The sequence below is a fragment of the Eubalaena glacialis genome, chromosome 19 (genome assembly GCF_028564815.1).
Source record: "Eubalaena glacialis isolate mEubGla1 chromosome 19, mEubGla1.1.hap2.+ XY, whole genome shotgun sequence".
NCBI lineage: Eukaryota > Metazoa > Chordata > Mammalia > Artiodactyla > Balaenidae > Eubalaena > Eubalaena glacialis.
Window position 1 is genome coordinate 54,601,489 of NC_083734.1, and position 18,534 is coordinate 54,620,022.

General features: G+C 41.7%; 1 protein-coding gene across 1 annotated transcript in view; it reads right to left on the bottom strand.

Moving 5' to 3' along the window:
- TNRC6C (trinucleotide repeat containing adaptor 6C) overlaps positions 1 to 18,534 on the bottom strand; it is a 141,081-nt gene that overhangs the window by 71,288 nt on the left and 51,259 nt on the right. Inside the window, exons 2-3 of the mRNA XM_061176813.1 lie at positions 15,325 to 15,424; positions 14,556 to 14,577 (exon numbers count right to left, since the gene is read on the bottom strand). Of these exons, the coding sequence (XP_061032796.1) occupies positions 14,556 to 14,577; positions 15,325 to 15,387 (85 nt within the window). The 5' untranslated portion in view covers positions 15,388 to 15,424. The remainder of the gene's footprint in view (positions 1 to 14,555; positions 14,578 to 15,324; positions 15,425 to 18,534) is intronic.

Below are 18,534 nucleotides of genomic sequence, written 5' to 3' on the forward strand. Positions count from 1 at the left end.
GTCTGGTTTCCAGACTGCCTAAAACTGCAGGCTCAGAAAGAGACGAGATCTGTACCCACTTATGCTATTCCAAGCCCCTACTGCTGCTAACGTTCCTCTTATAATCTAACGTGGTCTGCCCAAAGTCCCTTATAGTAACTGTTTCAAACTTTCCCTACCTCTTCTAAATCCTGATACCCAGCCCCTTCTCTCAATCTCTGGCTGGGACTCTAGGTTCCTGAGATCGATGCTACTCACTCACTCACACACACGAAGCCTTATCTACAGCCCAGCTCCAGGTGCTGGGGCCTTCCAGTGAACAAAAAAGGCAGATTCCCACCTCCTCATCCCCTCCGCTCACATCTCAGCAGGGGAAAACGACAATGAACATGATGCATTTAAGATAAGTAGTCATCAGAAGGTGCTAAGTGCTGTGAAAAACGAGGAAAGCTGGGCAGGGTAACTAAGGGCTCAAGCTGACTTTTCTCATGTTATCTGCCTATCATTTTCACACCCCACATGTGTCAGTATCCTCATTTATCCTCTCTTTATTTACTTATTTAGGAAATATGTAATGAACGCCTATTTTGTGCCAGGCACTGGGTGCATTGAGGAAAATAAATAGATACGGTTCCCGTCCTTGTAGTTTATTGTCTAGTAAGAGATACTATCTTAAAAATGATTCCACAAATATACAATTACAAGTTGCCACAAACATGATAAAAGTGATAGGATAAAAGAACCTAGCTTAGGCTAGGGACTCAGAGAAAGCTCCTCTGAGGAAGTGACAGCTAAGCTGGGCCTGGAAAACTGTTGGCTGGGTGGAGCGTGTCTGCGAGCTCACTCCCACCAGCTGGGACAGGGCATGGGAGGGTCTTGAAATGGGAAAGGGCTTCCGTGCTTTCAAGGTCTGAAACAAGGCTGGTGTGGCTGGAGCTTAGTGCCCAAGGGAAGAGCTGCTGGACACAAGGCTGGAGAGGCAGGCGGGGACTTTGTAAAGATTCTGGACCCCATCACTTGGCCGACGGCTGGAAGAGCAATCGGGGCAGCCCGTGGAGGGCGACCCTGTGGTGCTCCTGTCCCGGCTGCAGCACCCTGACAACTCTGGAGCCTCCGGTTTCGGGCAGAAGTTCTCTGGGGACAGGCTCCTCTGATTACAAACTCACAGAGAGTCCAGGATGTTGTGACCACCACTGGCTGTTTAAACTCAACAAGCAGGTGACCTTGATCAAGAACCTGTCTGTGCAGGCTCCAGAGCCAGGCGGCCCTGCCCGACAGCACCTTCCCGGCAGCCATGGCCCAGAGCAGCAGCACAAGGTACCTCATTGTCTTGTTCTATCAACTTGGCAGGTTCGGTTCCCGCTATGAGGTACCTTGTGCTGCTTATCAGAAACTTAACAGAGCAGGGGAGGGTGGGGTGCCCAGTGTGTTGAGGTGTTTCCATCTTATTACCCAAGTCATACTACAAGACATTCTTTGTAAAAAAAAAAAAATTTATTTGGAAATATTTAAGATGTACAAAAAGGCATAAAGACCAAATAGTCAACAAACCTCCATGGACCCAATCTCCAGCTTAAGAAAGAAAATGTCGCCAATTCCACCAAAGGCTCTTCTCTCCCCCTCCCTGGCTTCATACTCCACCTCCCCCCAGGAGACTGCGGCCATGCGCACTTTGGGGTTTATCATTCCCATGTGCTTCTTCTCTTCAGATGCAGTGTAGTGGCTATGGGCATAGACTCATCTATTTAAATCTCAGCTCTGCCACTTACTGGCTGGTGACCCTGGGTAAGTCACTTAACTCTCTGTCCCTCAGTGGTGCCACTTGTAAAAATGTAGGTAAGTGGAGGATGAAGTGAGGGTAACAATACCTCACTGAGAGGGTTCTTTGAGGAGTGAACATTAATATATGTAAAGAGTCGTTTAGGATAGTGTCGGGCACATAGCGAGTGCATGATAAGTGTTTATGTTACAGAAAAAATTCAATGACACTTATTGATGATGGTAAAGCAGAGTTGATTCAGGACCATCACAACGGGACCACTGTAATGGGATTTTACAGTGTGGGAGAGAGATTGGGCTCAACTCGGAATATAGCATGGGCAAGTGGGAACTGAGAGCTAAGGAGCAAGGGGGTGAGGGTGTCAGTGGATGGAAAATACTAAGAGGAAGCATCAGGGGTGAGGGGGCATTCTGGCTAAACCAACCTAACAGGATTCTTGCTGCAGGCGGGTGGGGTGGGGGTGGGGTGGTCATCAGACATCACCTGGGCAATGGTGGAGGAGGAGGAAGGAACCTGGTTAAAGCAACCCAGCGGGGCTCTTGCTAAAACTAGATTTTTACAGGGAGGTGCGGAGATGGGCCTAAGAGAAGGTCCAGGAGCCTGAGAAAGGTTTGGTCAAACAAAGAATCTTTGTCAGTCTTAATAACCCTCCTCCTCTCAGAAGCAATGGGAAGTATTTTCGGCTGATTAAAAACAAAAACCAACTTACATTAAATGAACTGCAGATGATGAAGTAAACAAGGGAAGAAGGGAGGCAACACTCAAAGAGGTTAGGCCAGGCGACAACTTGGGACAGACAATGACGGTTGCACCCAGGATCATCGGAGCACTAGATCTCCAGCCTGGCCCTAGACGTCTCCGTTAATTTGGGTCTCTCATTCCCATGGTTTGAAAAGTGTGAAGCACTATACAAATGTTATTAACGAACAGCCATCCCAGCCTTTTAAAAGCCTTACAGAGCAGCAATCAAAGGTGCCTGCTCCCCGACAGGCACACCAGCGACAGGCACACCAGCGGCAGGCCCCGCAGGGGTCGGTTCACAGCTGCAAGGAGGCATGTGCGTGAGGGATCCGGCAGTGACCAGGCGCTCCGTCCGCTGCGCCAGCTCCAAGTGTAAGCACGGCCCTGGAGATGGTGGAGGTCTCCGCATGGGGTCCCGGTTCCTGTCACTGTCTTGGTGGTGGGGAGAGGCAACGCTGGTGGCAGCTTCCTGATGGCTGGGCTGCGGCAGTGACACTGTGCTCTTGAAGCCAGCAGTGCCAGCGGGGCCTCCTGACTCTTCCCCAGGGAGCAGCTCTTCTGGAGGACCCTTTGGGGAGTCATATGTGCCTCCCAGCCTAGGGCACCACCCCCCCACTGATTTTATAAGCACCCAATTCCCTGTACTTAAACTCATTTCTGCTTAAAATAGCTAGAGTGGTTTCTATACCTTTCAATTCAGCTCTGGTTAAGAGCACAGATTTTTTTTTTTTTTAGCAAGTAGGACATTTAAATCTTTCATTCACCTAGACGGTATCACAGTATATGGTATGAGCTAGATATTCAACTAATGGCATTTACTGTAATGGGACTTACCTACGTACACCTGGATTAGACTCTCAGAGGCTACCTCCATTAGCCTAAAGTATGCTGACAAGCAGGCATGCAATGGGTTATAGAAGTATATTTTAAAAGTAAGTTTTTATAGGTAAATGTTAACCTAAAGGGACGTTTTAACCTACACATTTCAATACGTCTTATTTCTGAAATTTGGATGCTTCTACAATTGGTGTATAAATTTAACATATTTTCCTTATTCACCCTCCAACTCCATCAATAAGACATAATTAAATCAATGGTATGCCCTATAATTGATGGTATCTTAGAACTTAAGAAACAGATGTTTTTATATGATAAAGCACAGAATTTCTCTTATGCATAAGACACCACACAATGACAAAAAAGGAAAAATATTTTAAAATCATGCATTAATTCTAGCCATTTCAGAATATATACTCCAAGATTCAGAGTTTCTTAAAAATTTAAATTTACCGAAATGTATATGTTAACTGTTTGCAAAATTTGACTATGAAAGAGAACTCTTCTCCTGTGCTGAAATAATCAGTGATTCCGAGGAATATTTTCATTATTACAATTACTTCTGCAACCTCTACAGCAACAAACATTGTAGCGAGACGTTCCCTTAGAACAACAGAGATGCAAGGAGAAGACAGCTATGAGCATTGGGTCCATCTGCTGTGTTTATCGCAGACCCGGTGGGGTACAAAGCGGTGGCCTTCTGTTTGTTCTGTTGATGGCTTCTGGCTGATCTGTCACCATAGCAACTTTTAGAGTCCAACTCAAATGAGCACAAATTCATTAGCTACTAACTACATTAACTTTGTGTCTGCTGCTAATGAGAAATGCTGTTCAGAGTTATTTTCTATTCTAATGGATTATAGTTACCTCTCTGAAAGGTATTAAATTAAATTAAACGCTACTCTTAATGTATAAGACTGGATAATATGTTACAGTAAAATTATTTTAATAAAGGCTACTAACAATAAGAATCATTTCATTAAGAGGTCACCTTAGGGACTTCCCTGGTGGCGCAGTGGTTAAGAATCTGCCTACCAATGCAGGGGACACAGGTTCGAGCCCTGATCCAGGAGATCCCACATGCCACGGAGCAACTAAGCCCATGTGCCACAACTACTGAGCCTGTGCTCTAGAGCCCGAGAGCCACAACTACTGAAGCCCATGTGCCTAGAGACCGTGCTCCGCAACAAGAGAAGCCACTGCAATGAGAAGCCCGCGCACCGCAACAAAGAGTAGCCCCCGCTCACCGCAACTAGAGAAAGCCTGCTGCGCACAGCAACGAAGACCTAACGCAGCCAAAAAATAAATAAAATAAAGAAATAAATAAATTGAAAAAAAAAAAGGTTACCTTGTTTTGGTCCTTGGATTCCTCTACTCTAAGAAAATGTATTACTTGTCACACCGGCAAATGTTTCTAGGTTCTTTTAAACATCGTCTAGCTGATTTAGAAAATTCAAAATTGAAAATTTTGATAACAGCATATGTTAAAGCCAAGTAGCCAATACAGCATTAACATATATTGGCTTTACTATAACCTTGTCAATACGGACCATGAACTGAAATACTCCCCAAAGAGGTGACACACTGGACAGACGTGAAGGGTAAAGAAAGTCCAGTGAGTGTACAGCTTCTATGTCTGACCTCTCCTCTCTACACGCAGAATCATCCGGAGCTGCATAAGCTCTGGAAGCAAACAGCAAATCCGAAATCTCATGAAACAGAGGTTTTAAGTGGGATTATGTCTCACCAGTGTTCCAGTGTTCTCCCAGGACATGTATATTGCCCTGTGCAGGAGGGCTGTGTGCCTGTGTCTTAATAAATTAATAAATTGTGGAAATGAACTTATTTACAAAACAGAAACAGACACACAGACACAGACAACAAACTTACGGTTACCAAAGGGGAAAGGGGGTGGGGGAGGGACAAATTAGGAGTCTGGGATTAGCAGATACAAACCACTATATACTGGGTTGGCCAAAAAGTTTGTTTGGGTTTTTCTGTACCGTCTTATGGAAAAACCCAAATGTAAAATAGATAAACAACAAGGTCCTACTGTATAGCATAGGGAACTATATTCAATATCTTGTAATAACCTACAATGGAAAATAATCTGAAAAAGAAAAAAATATATGTATAACTGAATCATTCTGCTGTACACTTGAAACACTGTAAATCAACTACACTTCAATAAATAAATAAATCATGGAATAGCAATAATCCTGAGATGTTTTTCCCCCACAGCGTGCAGAATCCTACATCCTGCCAGAAGAGGGAGCCCAAGTTTCTCCAACATTTTGTCAGAGAAGGCAGGGGATCGGGAGGGAAACTGCCCATATTGCCAATTTATTTTGAAAAGCCTCCTTACTGTTCTTAGGAAAAGGAATGTTCCACCTCTATCACGCCCTGGTCTCCATCTACCACTTTCGCCTCATCTCACACCACTCTCTCCCCCTTGCTGATGGCTCCTAGGCCCTGACGGCTTTTTGTTTGTTTAGGGTCCAGCCAGCCGGCCTTTGCGGGCGCTGCTCGCTCTGTACGTGAGAGCCCTTCGCCCTCTCTCCACTCTCCCGGGCCCAGGTTCTTTTCATCCTTCAGATCTCAACTGAAGCAGCACTCAGTTGCCTTCCCTAATCCCAGCCTAGTCCAGGCTCCTGTGTTCTGTGCTCTCATTCATCAATGCTCCTCTCCTTCACGGCAGTTGGTAACGATACCTATAGCATTGTGACTGATGTTTATGTCTGTTCCCCATAAGACTCGAAGTTCCAGGAGAGTGGGAAATATATCTATTTGTTTTTTTAATAAACTTATTTATTTTTTATTTTATTTTATTTATTTTTGGCTGTGTTGGGTCTTCGTTGCTGCACGCGGGCTTTCTCTAGTTGCGGCAAGCAGGGGCTACTCTTCGTTGCGGTGCACGGGTTTCTCACTGTGGTGGCTTCTCTTGTTGCAGAGCACGGGCTCTAGGCGCGCAGGCTTCAGTAGTTGTGGCTCGCGGGCTCCAGAACGCAGGCTCAGTAGTTGTGGCGCACAGGCTTAGTTGCTCCGCGGCATGTGGGATCTTCCTGGACCAGGGCTCGAACCCGTGTCCCCTGCATTGGCAGGAGGATTCTTAACCACTGCGCCACCAGCGAAGCCCCTATATCTATTTTTTAAATCTTTTTCTCCCCACAGTGAACAGCACAGCGCAAGGCAAATAGTAGGTGTTTAATAAATATCTGCTGGATCAGATGGTGAGCGGCCCGGTTGGCCTCTGGGCTCTGCCCACTCTGTCAACATGAGCCCTCCTCCCTACCCCCACCCATCAGCTTAGCATCTGCAGGCTGAACTGTGCAGCAGTCTCACTGCACCCGCTGTCTCCAGCTCTCTCTCCAACTGTTTAATCCACCTTCAATCTGGTGCTTTCGGTGATCTTTCTAAAACATAAATCTCATGATGTCACTCCCCCGCTCAGAACTCTCCAATGACTCTCCTTTTTCATAGGGTAGGCTCACACCTGATGGATGGGTTTGCGATGACTGGCATAAGGCATCCCTCCTCGTCCTTGTCTCCACAGCTAAGTTAGGGGTCAATGGGAAGAGCGGCCCAGCTCCAGCATGCATTTATCTCACTCTCAATCAGTACTGTCCTTTCCCCCAGTTTTCTCACTTATTTTTAAAAACAGGTTATCTTTTCTCATAGAAATATAAATATAGGATGAAAAGATGATCAAATGAATGTAACTTAAATCCTTTCAGGTAGAAGATGTGGGATAAATAAATCACAACACCCAGAACATTTTATTGCATTCACTTGCTTATATATCCATTTGCTAATACAGCCAACTCTTCCCATTAATATATCTCTTTGAGAACAGAGAACTTATCTCTGCTGTCTGATAGGTATTTATAAACTATTTATTAAATTAATTAGTGAACTAACTTGACAACTCTAGGTGATAAAATGTGACTAATATTTAGCTAATTTATTAATGCAATCTTTAGCATGTTAAAGCTAGATGAAATGTGATCACAATGGAAAGTGCATATTTTCTGATATAACTATCATACAAATAACTGCAGGCACAGAAAGAAAGGGAAATGACTGAGGCATGCAGAAAACTAAGCTGCAGTGATGAGACTTTCCGGCCGAGTCTAGGGGCCAATTTAATATTAGGAACCAATCTGGAGTCAGAAAGCAAATAACTCAGGAAGCAGTGGCAAAATATTTGAATACACATCCACCAAAGAAGATACGCAGATGGCAAAAAAGCACATAAAAGTAATGTTCAACATCATTAGCCATTAGGGAAATGCAAATCAAAACCACAAGGAGATTCCACATCTATTAGAAAGGCTAAAATTATGAAGACTGACTTTCCAAGTGTTGATGAGGATGCAAAGAACTGTGAAATGGGACAATCACTGTGGAAAAGTTCTGCAGTTTCTTGAAAAGTTAAACATCCATCTATCATAAGATCTGGCCATTCTACTCCCACAGATTTACCAAAGAAAAATGAAAGTATATATATATATCCATATAGAGATTTGTACATGAATGTTCATAGGCACTTTATTCATCATTGCTAAAAACTGAAAACAACTCAAATGTCCATGAACAGACGAATGGATAAACATGTTGTGAAAAATCCAAACAATGGAATACTACTCAGAATGGAATAAAAAGGAATGATCTCCTGATACACGCAACAACAGGGATGACTCTCACAAGTGTTATTAGGCTGAGTGAAAGCGGCCAAGGGTGCATACTGTATGATTCCGTTTACGGAACTGTCTAGAAAACCTTCTGTAGTGACAGAAAGTAGATCAGTGTTTGCCCAGAGACTGGCGAGGGGACGGAGTGGTAGGAGAGTTGGGTTGGGAAGGGGCACAGGGGTACTTTCAGGGGTGATGGATGCTGTCTTGATTTCAGGGATGGTTTCACAGGTGTGCCCATGCCAACATTTATTAAACTGTTCTCTTTAAATACATACAGTTTATTGTATGTCAACTATAACCCAGTAAAGCCCTTACAAAAAGAAACAAAGAAAAGAAAGCAATCTGGGCAAACAAATGATTTCTCAGAAAGCAGACTGCTGGCTTCCTTTAGAGCTATAAACTATAACTTTATGCCTGGAGATCATGATTATGTTTAACACTTCAGTGAAGCTACGCTAAATAGAGATGTGGACTTCACCTGAGACCTATCCAGAAGATGCAGTTAAAGGGGCTTGTAACAGACAACAGATAAATTATCACTGGGTTTACTTCCTTTCCTCTAAAATTTGATCAAGAAAGAATACATATATACATATGTATTTCCTTAGGTTTTCTTTCCAATAAATTTTTATCCTTTTAAATTGTCTACATATTTAGGGGAAAAATACCACATCTTAATATACTTTCTTTTGTTCCCATGGAAAAACTATTCATGCATTTATTATATCTTCCTTCCCTAGGGATTTAATAGTAAAATTAAATAATTCCTTTAAGCAGAGAGCAATGTGGTTAAAGAATGACATAGATAATATTTAAAATCCTATAAGATACCATCCCATAAAGATCCCTCATATAACAAATCTTTTAGGAATTTCTTCCAGTCTTATTTGAAAATATTCTAAGTTACTTCTTAAAAGGAACTCACACAGTACTGATGATACATAAACAATATCTACGTCTCCAGTCCCTTCACATGATAGCGGAAGGGACTGGAGACGTAGACAACCAGAAGATGAGGGTCCTAGTTCTAGTGCTGCTACTAACTAGCTGTCAGGACTTGTACAAATCATTTAACCTCTTTGAACCTCATTTCCCATCTAACAGGAATTGGATAATCTCTAAGGATCCTTCAAGCTCTAAGATTTTATTAATCTTGTAGACAGGCAAATAAAATGCCATATTTTACAGAAAATATTGTGCTAAGCACGCTGACTAGATTTTTAGATGCTGCTTTTAAGAGCAACTCATATACTCAAAATAACGTTTGCTTTGGTTATGTGGATGTGAATGTGAATACATGTAAATTCAAGGAACCTGGCCAATTTTATTACACAGTATAACTCAGGAAAACACAGACCTGCTGCTTTATAAATACTAACTGCTGATTATTGTGTTGAGACCCCTGAAGGACTGAGCAAACAGCAATCAACTGCCTCAGCTAAAGAAAAGTGCCACTTAATTGGTGAGGTGCAGAAATCTGGGTTCATTTCTGTTTGTTTTTATCTATATCTGACTATGAAATTGGGAAGGCATGCTTTAAACATCAATTCTCACTTTTTTCACTCATGTTGAGGGAAAGCTTTATAAATATATGTTTAGGGAATTCCCTGGTGGTCCAATGGTTGAGACTCCACGCTTTCACTGCCGAGGGTGCAGGTTCAATCCCTGGTCAGGGAACTAAGATCCCACAAGCTGCACAGCACGGCCAAAAAAAATATATGTATATATATATATATATATATATATATGTATATATGTAAATATATACATATATATATATACATGTATGTATGTCTAGAATGAGCCTTAATAGCAGTACAGCACAGTGACCCCCCCAAGCCCTTATCACTCAACATAAGGCTACTGAAAGAATATGCTTTCAATTGATTTACATTAACAAAAGCATACAAAAGTTTGCTTAAAATTAACAATTAGAAACTGAATGCATGGAGAAGCTGAATACCTGATTGCAAAACTTAAATTATAGTCCTTTCAAGCAAGATTAGGAAACTAATTAAAATGTATGAATTTTTAAAAGTATATGACTCAAAACCATGAATCATTAATCATATGAAGTTTGAGCCATGTTGGGTCATCAAAATATTCACTTTTATACATGATATAATTAACTTTGAGCTTTTTTTTTTTTTTCATAAGAAACTAGCTTGAAAGTTTTATTTGTTTTTAACTTTGTGCTTTTTGTATGAAAACTTATCTTTCTATTTTATGAACTTGAGAAAATCTGGCTAAAACCACTAAATTAAATTCTCTTCACATTTATGAATATTATAGTTAATCCTAAAAAACCCCTGTAAATCCATGAAAAAACCCAGAAGACAATACGGAAAATTTATGCTCATAAGGTCATCACATCACATGTAAAGCTATTATTTTCTCTGCCCAAATTAAGGGCAATGCCTCAAATAAAGAACAGAGATTACTGATTACCAAAGCAAAACCCATTATAAAGTGTCCAACACTTAGACACTAGCTACTCCACAGCAGGGATACAATACACAAGTTAATGGTGTTTCGAAACAGGATTATATCTGATTCCTCTTCCCCCTAACTATGAGAACATCTAGGGTCTCACTAAGGCATTGTGTTCAGCTGGCTCTTTCATTGGTCACCAATGCAAAGACAATGTTTAGAAGAATTTACTAAGGACTCTTTTGTTTCTGAATAGGCTTATACAGAGGTTTTCAAGTTGCTTAGTGCAGCTCCTTGGGGGGCAAGGGATGGGGAAGTGTTTAATTAGGGGAAGCAGCAGAGAGTCCATATAAAATGCATATTTATGTATTCATAAAGAGATGCTTTCAAGGATGGTCAACAAAATGTTAACCGCTAAATATCTCAAGATGGAGGGATTTCTCGTGAACTTTAACTTCTTTTTAGACAATGAGAATATTATTACTTACATTTTTCATCACAGGAGGAAAAATATGGAAAGGATGATTGAAACAACCCCACCCAAGACTAGAAAGCACTGAAGGAAAAGAGTTCCAGTCACAGAAACACGCTCAGATTCCTACGAGTGCAGGATACTCAGGGGTACAGAAGGAGGAGGAAACTGGTGAAAGGTGAGGGTGAATCCACTATTTGCATAAAAATCTCCAGGGCTTAACTAAGCAGAGAAAATGCAGCTCCCCCTTGACATCAGGGTGGATGCTGGGCACAAATGCTGGCAGCAGAGTGTTTCAAACAAACCGACTCGCTTGCCTGAATCTTAAAACAAAAAGAAAATGACCTTAACAAAGAAATCGCAAGTCAGGATTTGAAAAAACAGGTACTAAATTTAATTTTACTTGTAATTTTGTAAAGCAGAATTTCTAGCACCTGGTTTTCAGATTGGAGTAGGGGAGGAGAAGCATGCTATGTATTAGATTAAGCTAATGAAAAAATTTCCAGTGAGATTCAGTTCTCCATATGTCTCTTAAATGAAGATTCATAGTTCAAGTTCAATGGTTATAGCCAGATATAAAAAACTTTTTAAGCATAATTAATGCTATAATGAAGACTCATCTATCAAAAGTGGATTAGGCTAGTTATTCTCTAGGAGAAAGCAGAAAGGTATAATATATGTATGTGTATAACATAAAGAGTTCCCTGAAAATGTTTAAAATAAATTAAAATTTAAAGAAGTTAAGTCTCAGTTATTGAGAAAATTAAGTCAAATATAATGCTAAATAGTGGAGGCACTGCTTTACTAATATTATTTATGCCATGTGTAATACTGCAGAGCAAGGAAGTTACTAATTGATATGGTCTAGTTATCTAATTATCAAAATAAAATCAATTCAAACTTCTACTATGTTCATTGATTCAGTGTATTATATAACCTTATTTATAACTGTAGCCTCTCTCTTAAGAGTATTCAACTCCTGGACTCACTCAAATTGCTAAACTCTTTCCTACATTCTAACAACTCAGGGCCCTGAGACTTCTGGGTGCTGCCCTGTGGTGAGAACAGGGTTCTCCGGCTTCTTGTGGTTCTGAAGTGGGTCATCACATCTGTCCAGGAAGTCAGAGACCTGGCTCGGGAATCAGAGGCAGGACTGACCCAGCTCTGCTACTCACTAGCTCTGTGACCTTATCTAAGTTACCATACCTCTCTGAGCATCCCTTTCCCGACACAGGATTGTTTTGAAGCATGGTAGGTACTGAGATACAGTAAATGCTTGATGAATGTCTGTCGTGTGCCCTTCCTGGATGCCGTAAGTTCAGGAAGCTTCTGGGCACATCAGCCCTGCTGTTCACTAGCTATACAGTCTTGGGGGCATTGGGCAAACTCTCAGAGCTTCAGTTTACTCGTGTGGACACTGCAGACAGTGCCAACAACAACTGGAACTAATACACGTACAGGGTCTGTCTGAAAGCAGCTGCTGATGAGGGTGCCTGTCTCAGGCCTCCTGACTGCGCACACAGAGCAAGGAGCTGGGCGTGTGAGAGAGCGCAGGGCAAACCTGGCCCTGCCCTTCTGGCTACACAGAATAGAGTAGGGGAAAGACTCGAAAATGCCAGAAGGTTAGAAAAGCGGACCTATTGCTCTGTGTGAGCACTCATACTATTCCTACAATATATCTCAACGTTCGGTCAGGCCCAGCTTGTGTTATTTAACACACATGTCCAGTTGGAAATTCAGAACCACCACCTTGCAGGCAGTTAATTTTGACTGGAACCAGTAATAATGGAGAGTCTGAGAAAAAGTTAGACCTTGGTGCTGCTAATATTTATTAATGAATTACCTAGCAGCACTGTTAGATTATTTATAATTCAAAAAGCATTTTTTTCATTGTTTAGAAGGATGTTAATAATCATCATTATGTTCTGAGGCTAGTTATAGTTAGTACAGTTACTGACAAATTGTATCCAAAGGAGCAGTATTTTAGAGAAGATAAAAGGAAAAGATAAAAACCCAGTAGGGTTTGGAGTCAGCAATGAAAATACTCATCAGAACAGTAATAGAAAATAATAACTCTGTGTAAGATGGCAGGACAATGTAATTCATGATCGCTATACAATCATAAGCAATTTGTTACTATTGCAAGAGAAAATAATTATTATGACAGTGACAACAGAACACTGCTGGTACTGAATCAGGTTGTAAAAACTTCTCAAAATGTTAAAAAAAAAAGGAAATGGATGATTCAGAGCAATAATTCTGTACTTTTAAATGACAATTTTAAGAATCCATTATTTCTCATTCAAGATCATAATTTCAAAACAACCATGTACCACAGCCCTTTGGGCCCTTCTGACAAGTGTTTTGTAAATTCACACTACCACTGAGAGTGTAAGAGAGAAAAACGTCCTTTTTGAAAACTATGCTGTCTTTAAATATTCTTTTACATGAAATCCATCTCTTACCGTGGCTCTGCTGTGGAAGCTCTGCGGCTGCCTGCGCTGGGGTCAGACGCCCGGGCTCCCTCGAGGCCTGTCCTTACACTAACTCGAGGCCAAGAGCAAGCCACGTAAGTCACACTATCGGCCTCAGTTTCTTCATTGTCAATTAACACCTGCCCTGCTCAATTATGAAGTTCAAATGAGATAACATAAACTCTACTTTAAAAACTATAAATGTCAAACAAAAGTGGAGTCTTCGCTGTGGCGCTGCCTGAGACACAAGCCTCTGCAGAGCATGTCTCTGTGTCTACAATTATATGTGACAGTCCAACAGAAATAAAACTTACAATTAATCACAGGCCACCTCTAGTGAGCACCAGCTCTGTGCCGGGCACCAAGCCTTGTCCATGTGGATCTCACAGAGTCATAAGATAGCTCTATGAGGTGGGAACCATTCACCCCTTACCCTTCTCACTGTAAATATGAGATACCCAAGGCTTAAAGATGTGAAGTGCCTTGCCCCAAATTAAACAGAGCTGGTCTGTGCGAGTCCTGAGCGTGTGCTTCCCAGCACCGGACAGTCCCTGAACACATCAAGTATGAAGTGAGGAGGCTCCGAGCGCGGCTTCCCTCTGCTTGTCCTCCAGCACGTCACACAGAGATGCCCAAGTTCCTGTGGGAACCACATACGTTCCCACCCACACCCACTAAGACAACCATACGCCAATTCTGGACTTGGAAAATAAAAAAGAAACCGTTCACACGTTATTAAGCAAAAAGGGAAGAATACAGAAAGACTATACCTCTTTTTATTATAAATAGTTGGCAAAGAGAAATTGGAAGCTTTAAAAAAATTCAATATCCTTTGGTTGTTCTTACTCAAATTGGACCAACTTTATCAGCTTAATCCTTGATTGGTGGAAATCAAACCAAAGGAAAATTATAAAGCATTGTTTAGAAAGGTAATATAACATTCTTTAGGCATTTTAGATTAAGCATATGCCAATTAAATGCAGATGTAAATCCAGTGATAAATGAGGAATTTCACAGGGAATAGTAAGAAGCAGATTCAAAGGCAGGGTGAGATTTTTTGTTTTTAACCACCAATTTAAAGAAAAAGTCATCATCATAAACTTTGGTACTGTCATAAAATGTATCCCCCAAAAATAAAGTAAACTTACCTTTGGTTTTTTGATCAGCAGCCTGAAAAAAAAAATCAGAAACTCTTTAGGAATAATGTGTAGAATGTACACATCCATATGAAAGTTTATAAGCAGACTTTAATATTGGAAACTTTAAAAACAAGTTTTTGCCCAGTTACCTTATTAAAATTTACTACTGGGAAAAATGTATAATTGTCTACATTCTATTAATTATGTGCCAATATTGATCTAAAGGCAAAAAAATCTATCTGGAAGCTCATTTAAGCTCTGTATTTTAATACAAACTAAAACGTATACAGTTTTAACTATAACATGCATTAAACCAGGCAAGAACAATACAAACGGCATAACTTGGTACATTAAATGCCCTAAAATTCAAGCATGACCATAAGATTTACAGTAGGACTTTAAATTTTAATATTTACTAGAACAAGTTGTAAAAGAACACTTGCCAAAGCTGCAAAAATTATTTCTAGCTTTTCAAACAAAATCAGTTAAATGGCCCTTAGACATGGTTGCTCTAGACAGTTCAGTTTAAGTAAAATAGCATGGACATTCTTTACTACCAATGACTAAAATCAAAGTCCTTCAAAACACAGCTCTAGTATTTCTCATTCCTTAAAAGAGACATTCTGTGGCTGTCACCCTTTATCTATGTCACTAGCACTCTAGATTGAGCACACTGAATTTTAAAAGTAATAACCGAACCTCTGTACTGCAATGGCTATGATAACGCGGTGAGACACGAGTGATGACAGAAACAATGAACTAGGAACTCTAGCCAAACCTTTTTCTGAGCACCTTCCTTCTTTTTCTTTTCTTCCTGCTTTTTCTTTTTCTTTTCTTCCATCAAACGTTCCTCTTTTTGTGTTTCTTGTTCTTTCTCCCTATTAAAAATAAAGTGGTATTAGTATAATGTCCATTTTAAAATTAAAAAATGAAAAAACGGGCTTCCCTGGTGGCGCAGTGGTTAAGAATCTGCCTGCCAATGCAGGGGACACGGGTTCGAGCCCTGGTCTGGGAGGATTCCACATGCCGCGGAGCGACTAAGCCCGTGAGCCACAACCACTGAGCCTGCGCGTCTGGAGCCTGTGCTCTGCAACAACAGAGGCCGCGACAGTGAGAGGCCCGCACGCCGCGATGAAGAGTGGCCCCTGCTCGCCGCAACTAGAGAAAGCCCTCGCACAGAAACGAAGACCCAACACAGCCAAAAAATAAATAAATAAATTTATTTAAAAAAAAAAAAGAAAAAACATTAGCTGCAGAAAGTTTTAAGTCAAACAGAGTTTCACGCGTGGCATAAAGAAGGACATTTTTGAGAAGCGGTGTTAGAAATGGACCTTCAGCCCTCCCCCCACCAGCTCCACTTCTCTGTTAAGTACTAGAGCATGTGGCCCTGACTTCTTTGGCGGCGGTCATTCACTGGCCCACATCTGTTGAACACCAACCTTTTATCAGGCAGTGTACCAGGAATTAAGGGTACAAGATGGAGAAAGACATAGTCCCTAGAGTTCAGCCCCAGACCAGTATTTCTACAAGTGCTGTCGCAGGGACCACCATCATCAGAATCTACCTATTAAAAGTATAGATTCCTGGGTCCCACACTAGCCCAACCAAATCAGAGCCTTTGGAGGTGATTCTTATGCACACCTTTTATGTTGGCTGGACAAAACAATTGTTTTTTAAACAAAGATCCCTACACAGCATGGTGAGCTACTATAAGGGTACACTGGAACATGGCATAGAGCAACACTTGGAAGAGTCAGGTAGCCTATGAGCTACAGCTTAAATGCGGCAAAAGTGTTTGGCTGGCATGGGGTGCTGTGTCAGTTATCAATTTACTGCCTGTCAGCTCCAGATTCACCCTCCAGCACGCGCTTTGCCAATAATGGACCCGTCCCCTCAAGCACTTCTCCTTCCCTGTGAGCGCAATGCAGAGGTTTCCCAGTGAAGGGCGCTAGAGGGGCTTGCAGCAGCAAGGGGCCGTCCCACTGTCTCTGGAAGCTGCAGGGTGGGGTCAGCATGTGGCTATGAGGACACCTGGTGAGGACCCCAGCCACGGACCAAGAAAGGGCAGTCTCTTAGCAAACTTGCAGCTCTGGCGTGATCTAGTGTCACTTTCCAGTGACCCTGTCAACACAGACACTGCGCACTGCGGGCCTCCTGCTACTCGCCCCAGTCCCACACCAGTCTCTGTGGCCTTCTCCTAATGATGTGGCCGCGGCCCTCCCGACGGGGATGCCACGTGCTCCGTGCCCGTGGCACTGACACTGCCACGTTGTCTGCACACCTGCACGCCTGGCCATCAACTGCAGCTCGCCACCAGGAGGGCTGCCACCAGGGCTCCCACCTCCTGTGTGCCCGTGTGGTGGGCTACCGGCTTTCCTGGGCTGGAGGAGTGCTTCCTGCTGCCAGCAACTGCCCACTGGCTGACCTGGGAGAAGCTGGGAGCCACTCTGCCATCCAGCGGGCTGCACCTACAGCTTCTTCAGTGAATGTGAGCTCCAGCCTTGGGGAGGGGCCCCCTCCAATCGGCCCTTCCTCAGGTTCTCTCCCTCAGCCCTAGCTAGCTCTACAGTTGTTCTCTTATCACAGTTTAATTATTCTTTATAATAAACGTTCCCTGTTTATATCACCATGTAGTTTCTGTCTCCTCACTGGGCCAGACTGATACAAGTAGGAAGGAGGATTTAATAGACTAAGTAGAAGCAACAACATGTACAAAAGCCTCAGCAAAACACCCCTGTCCACCCATCACTGTTGTTTAACTTATTAATTTTGGAGTTTGTTTTTAGCCTGTAGATGTGTTTACAACTACTACATGCATAGGGAATCTCAACCTAGTGTCTGTTTGTACATACTTGAATACCATCGTAATAAAAGTAACTTAAATCAACAAGGTGGTGGTGATGGGGCACTTAGAGATTATTCTTCCTTTAAAACAGTGGTTCTTGGCTGCTCATCAGAATCACCTGGGAAGTTTTAAAAGCTTCCAATGCCAAGGCTGTATCCCTTTTCAGTGCAATCAGGGAATTGAACTCAGACATCAGCAGTTTTAAAAGCTTCCAGATGACTCCAATGTCCAACCAAGGCTGAGAAACAACTTTTAAAAGGAAGTCAGTACATTTCCCAAGCTTGGGAACCAGCTATTATTCATTACCTTAGATGATACCTTCCAGGAATATTTTCATGTTAAAGGATGCAGAGACACTAAGAAATCTGTGTTTAAATATTCTTACAAGGTACAGGCAAGCCCTGTGAGTGATGGGTAATCACCACGCTACTGCCACACATCTAGGGAAAAAGTGAACAAATAAAAACTAGGAATGTAGTGGCTGTCCACCGCTACTGTTATACTTTCTTAATCTACAGCATAATGAAAGCCTTAAGTTATCTTCAGATATTAAACTTAATAAAGAAGGCAAGTAGAGCTACATTTAAAAAAAGGTATTCTATAGAAGATGGAATAAAAATGATTTTTGCTTGATTGGATTACTCTGAAAGTTAAATTAATTACAACCAGCTATTCCCCCAGCAGTACAGTTAAGGTTTTACTGTACTGGTAAAATAAAATGCTGTAAATAAACAGCTCACGTAGCCCTAAGATATCTTACACTTTCCTGCCTGAGCTCATGTTCTTATGACAAAGCCCGATTCAAATGTATGAACTTTAATAAAGTTTTATCTAATATCCCCCTAACTAGCACTAATTTCTTCTACCTCTAACTCCTGGTATACAATTCCTGCAATTTTTCATTAATAATTTAAAAAAAATCAACACTGAATCTCATTTTTATTTGTAAAGTAATACACGCTCATGAGAAAACATAAACGGTACAAAAGATACGTTAACAAAAAGACAGATTCTTCCTTCTCCAGTGTCCGCAGGCTCTCTCCTTGGAGGTAAGGAGTTTTTTTTAAGAACATTCTCTCTCTATGTGAATATACAGTTGTGTATCTTTAAAAATGCTTGGATCCCTATTTCTTGACTTATCAA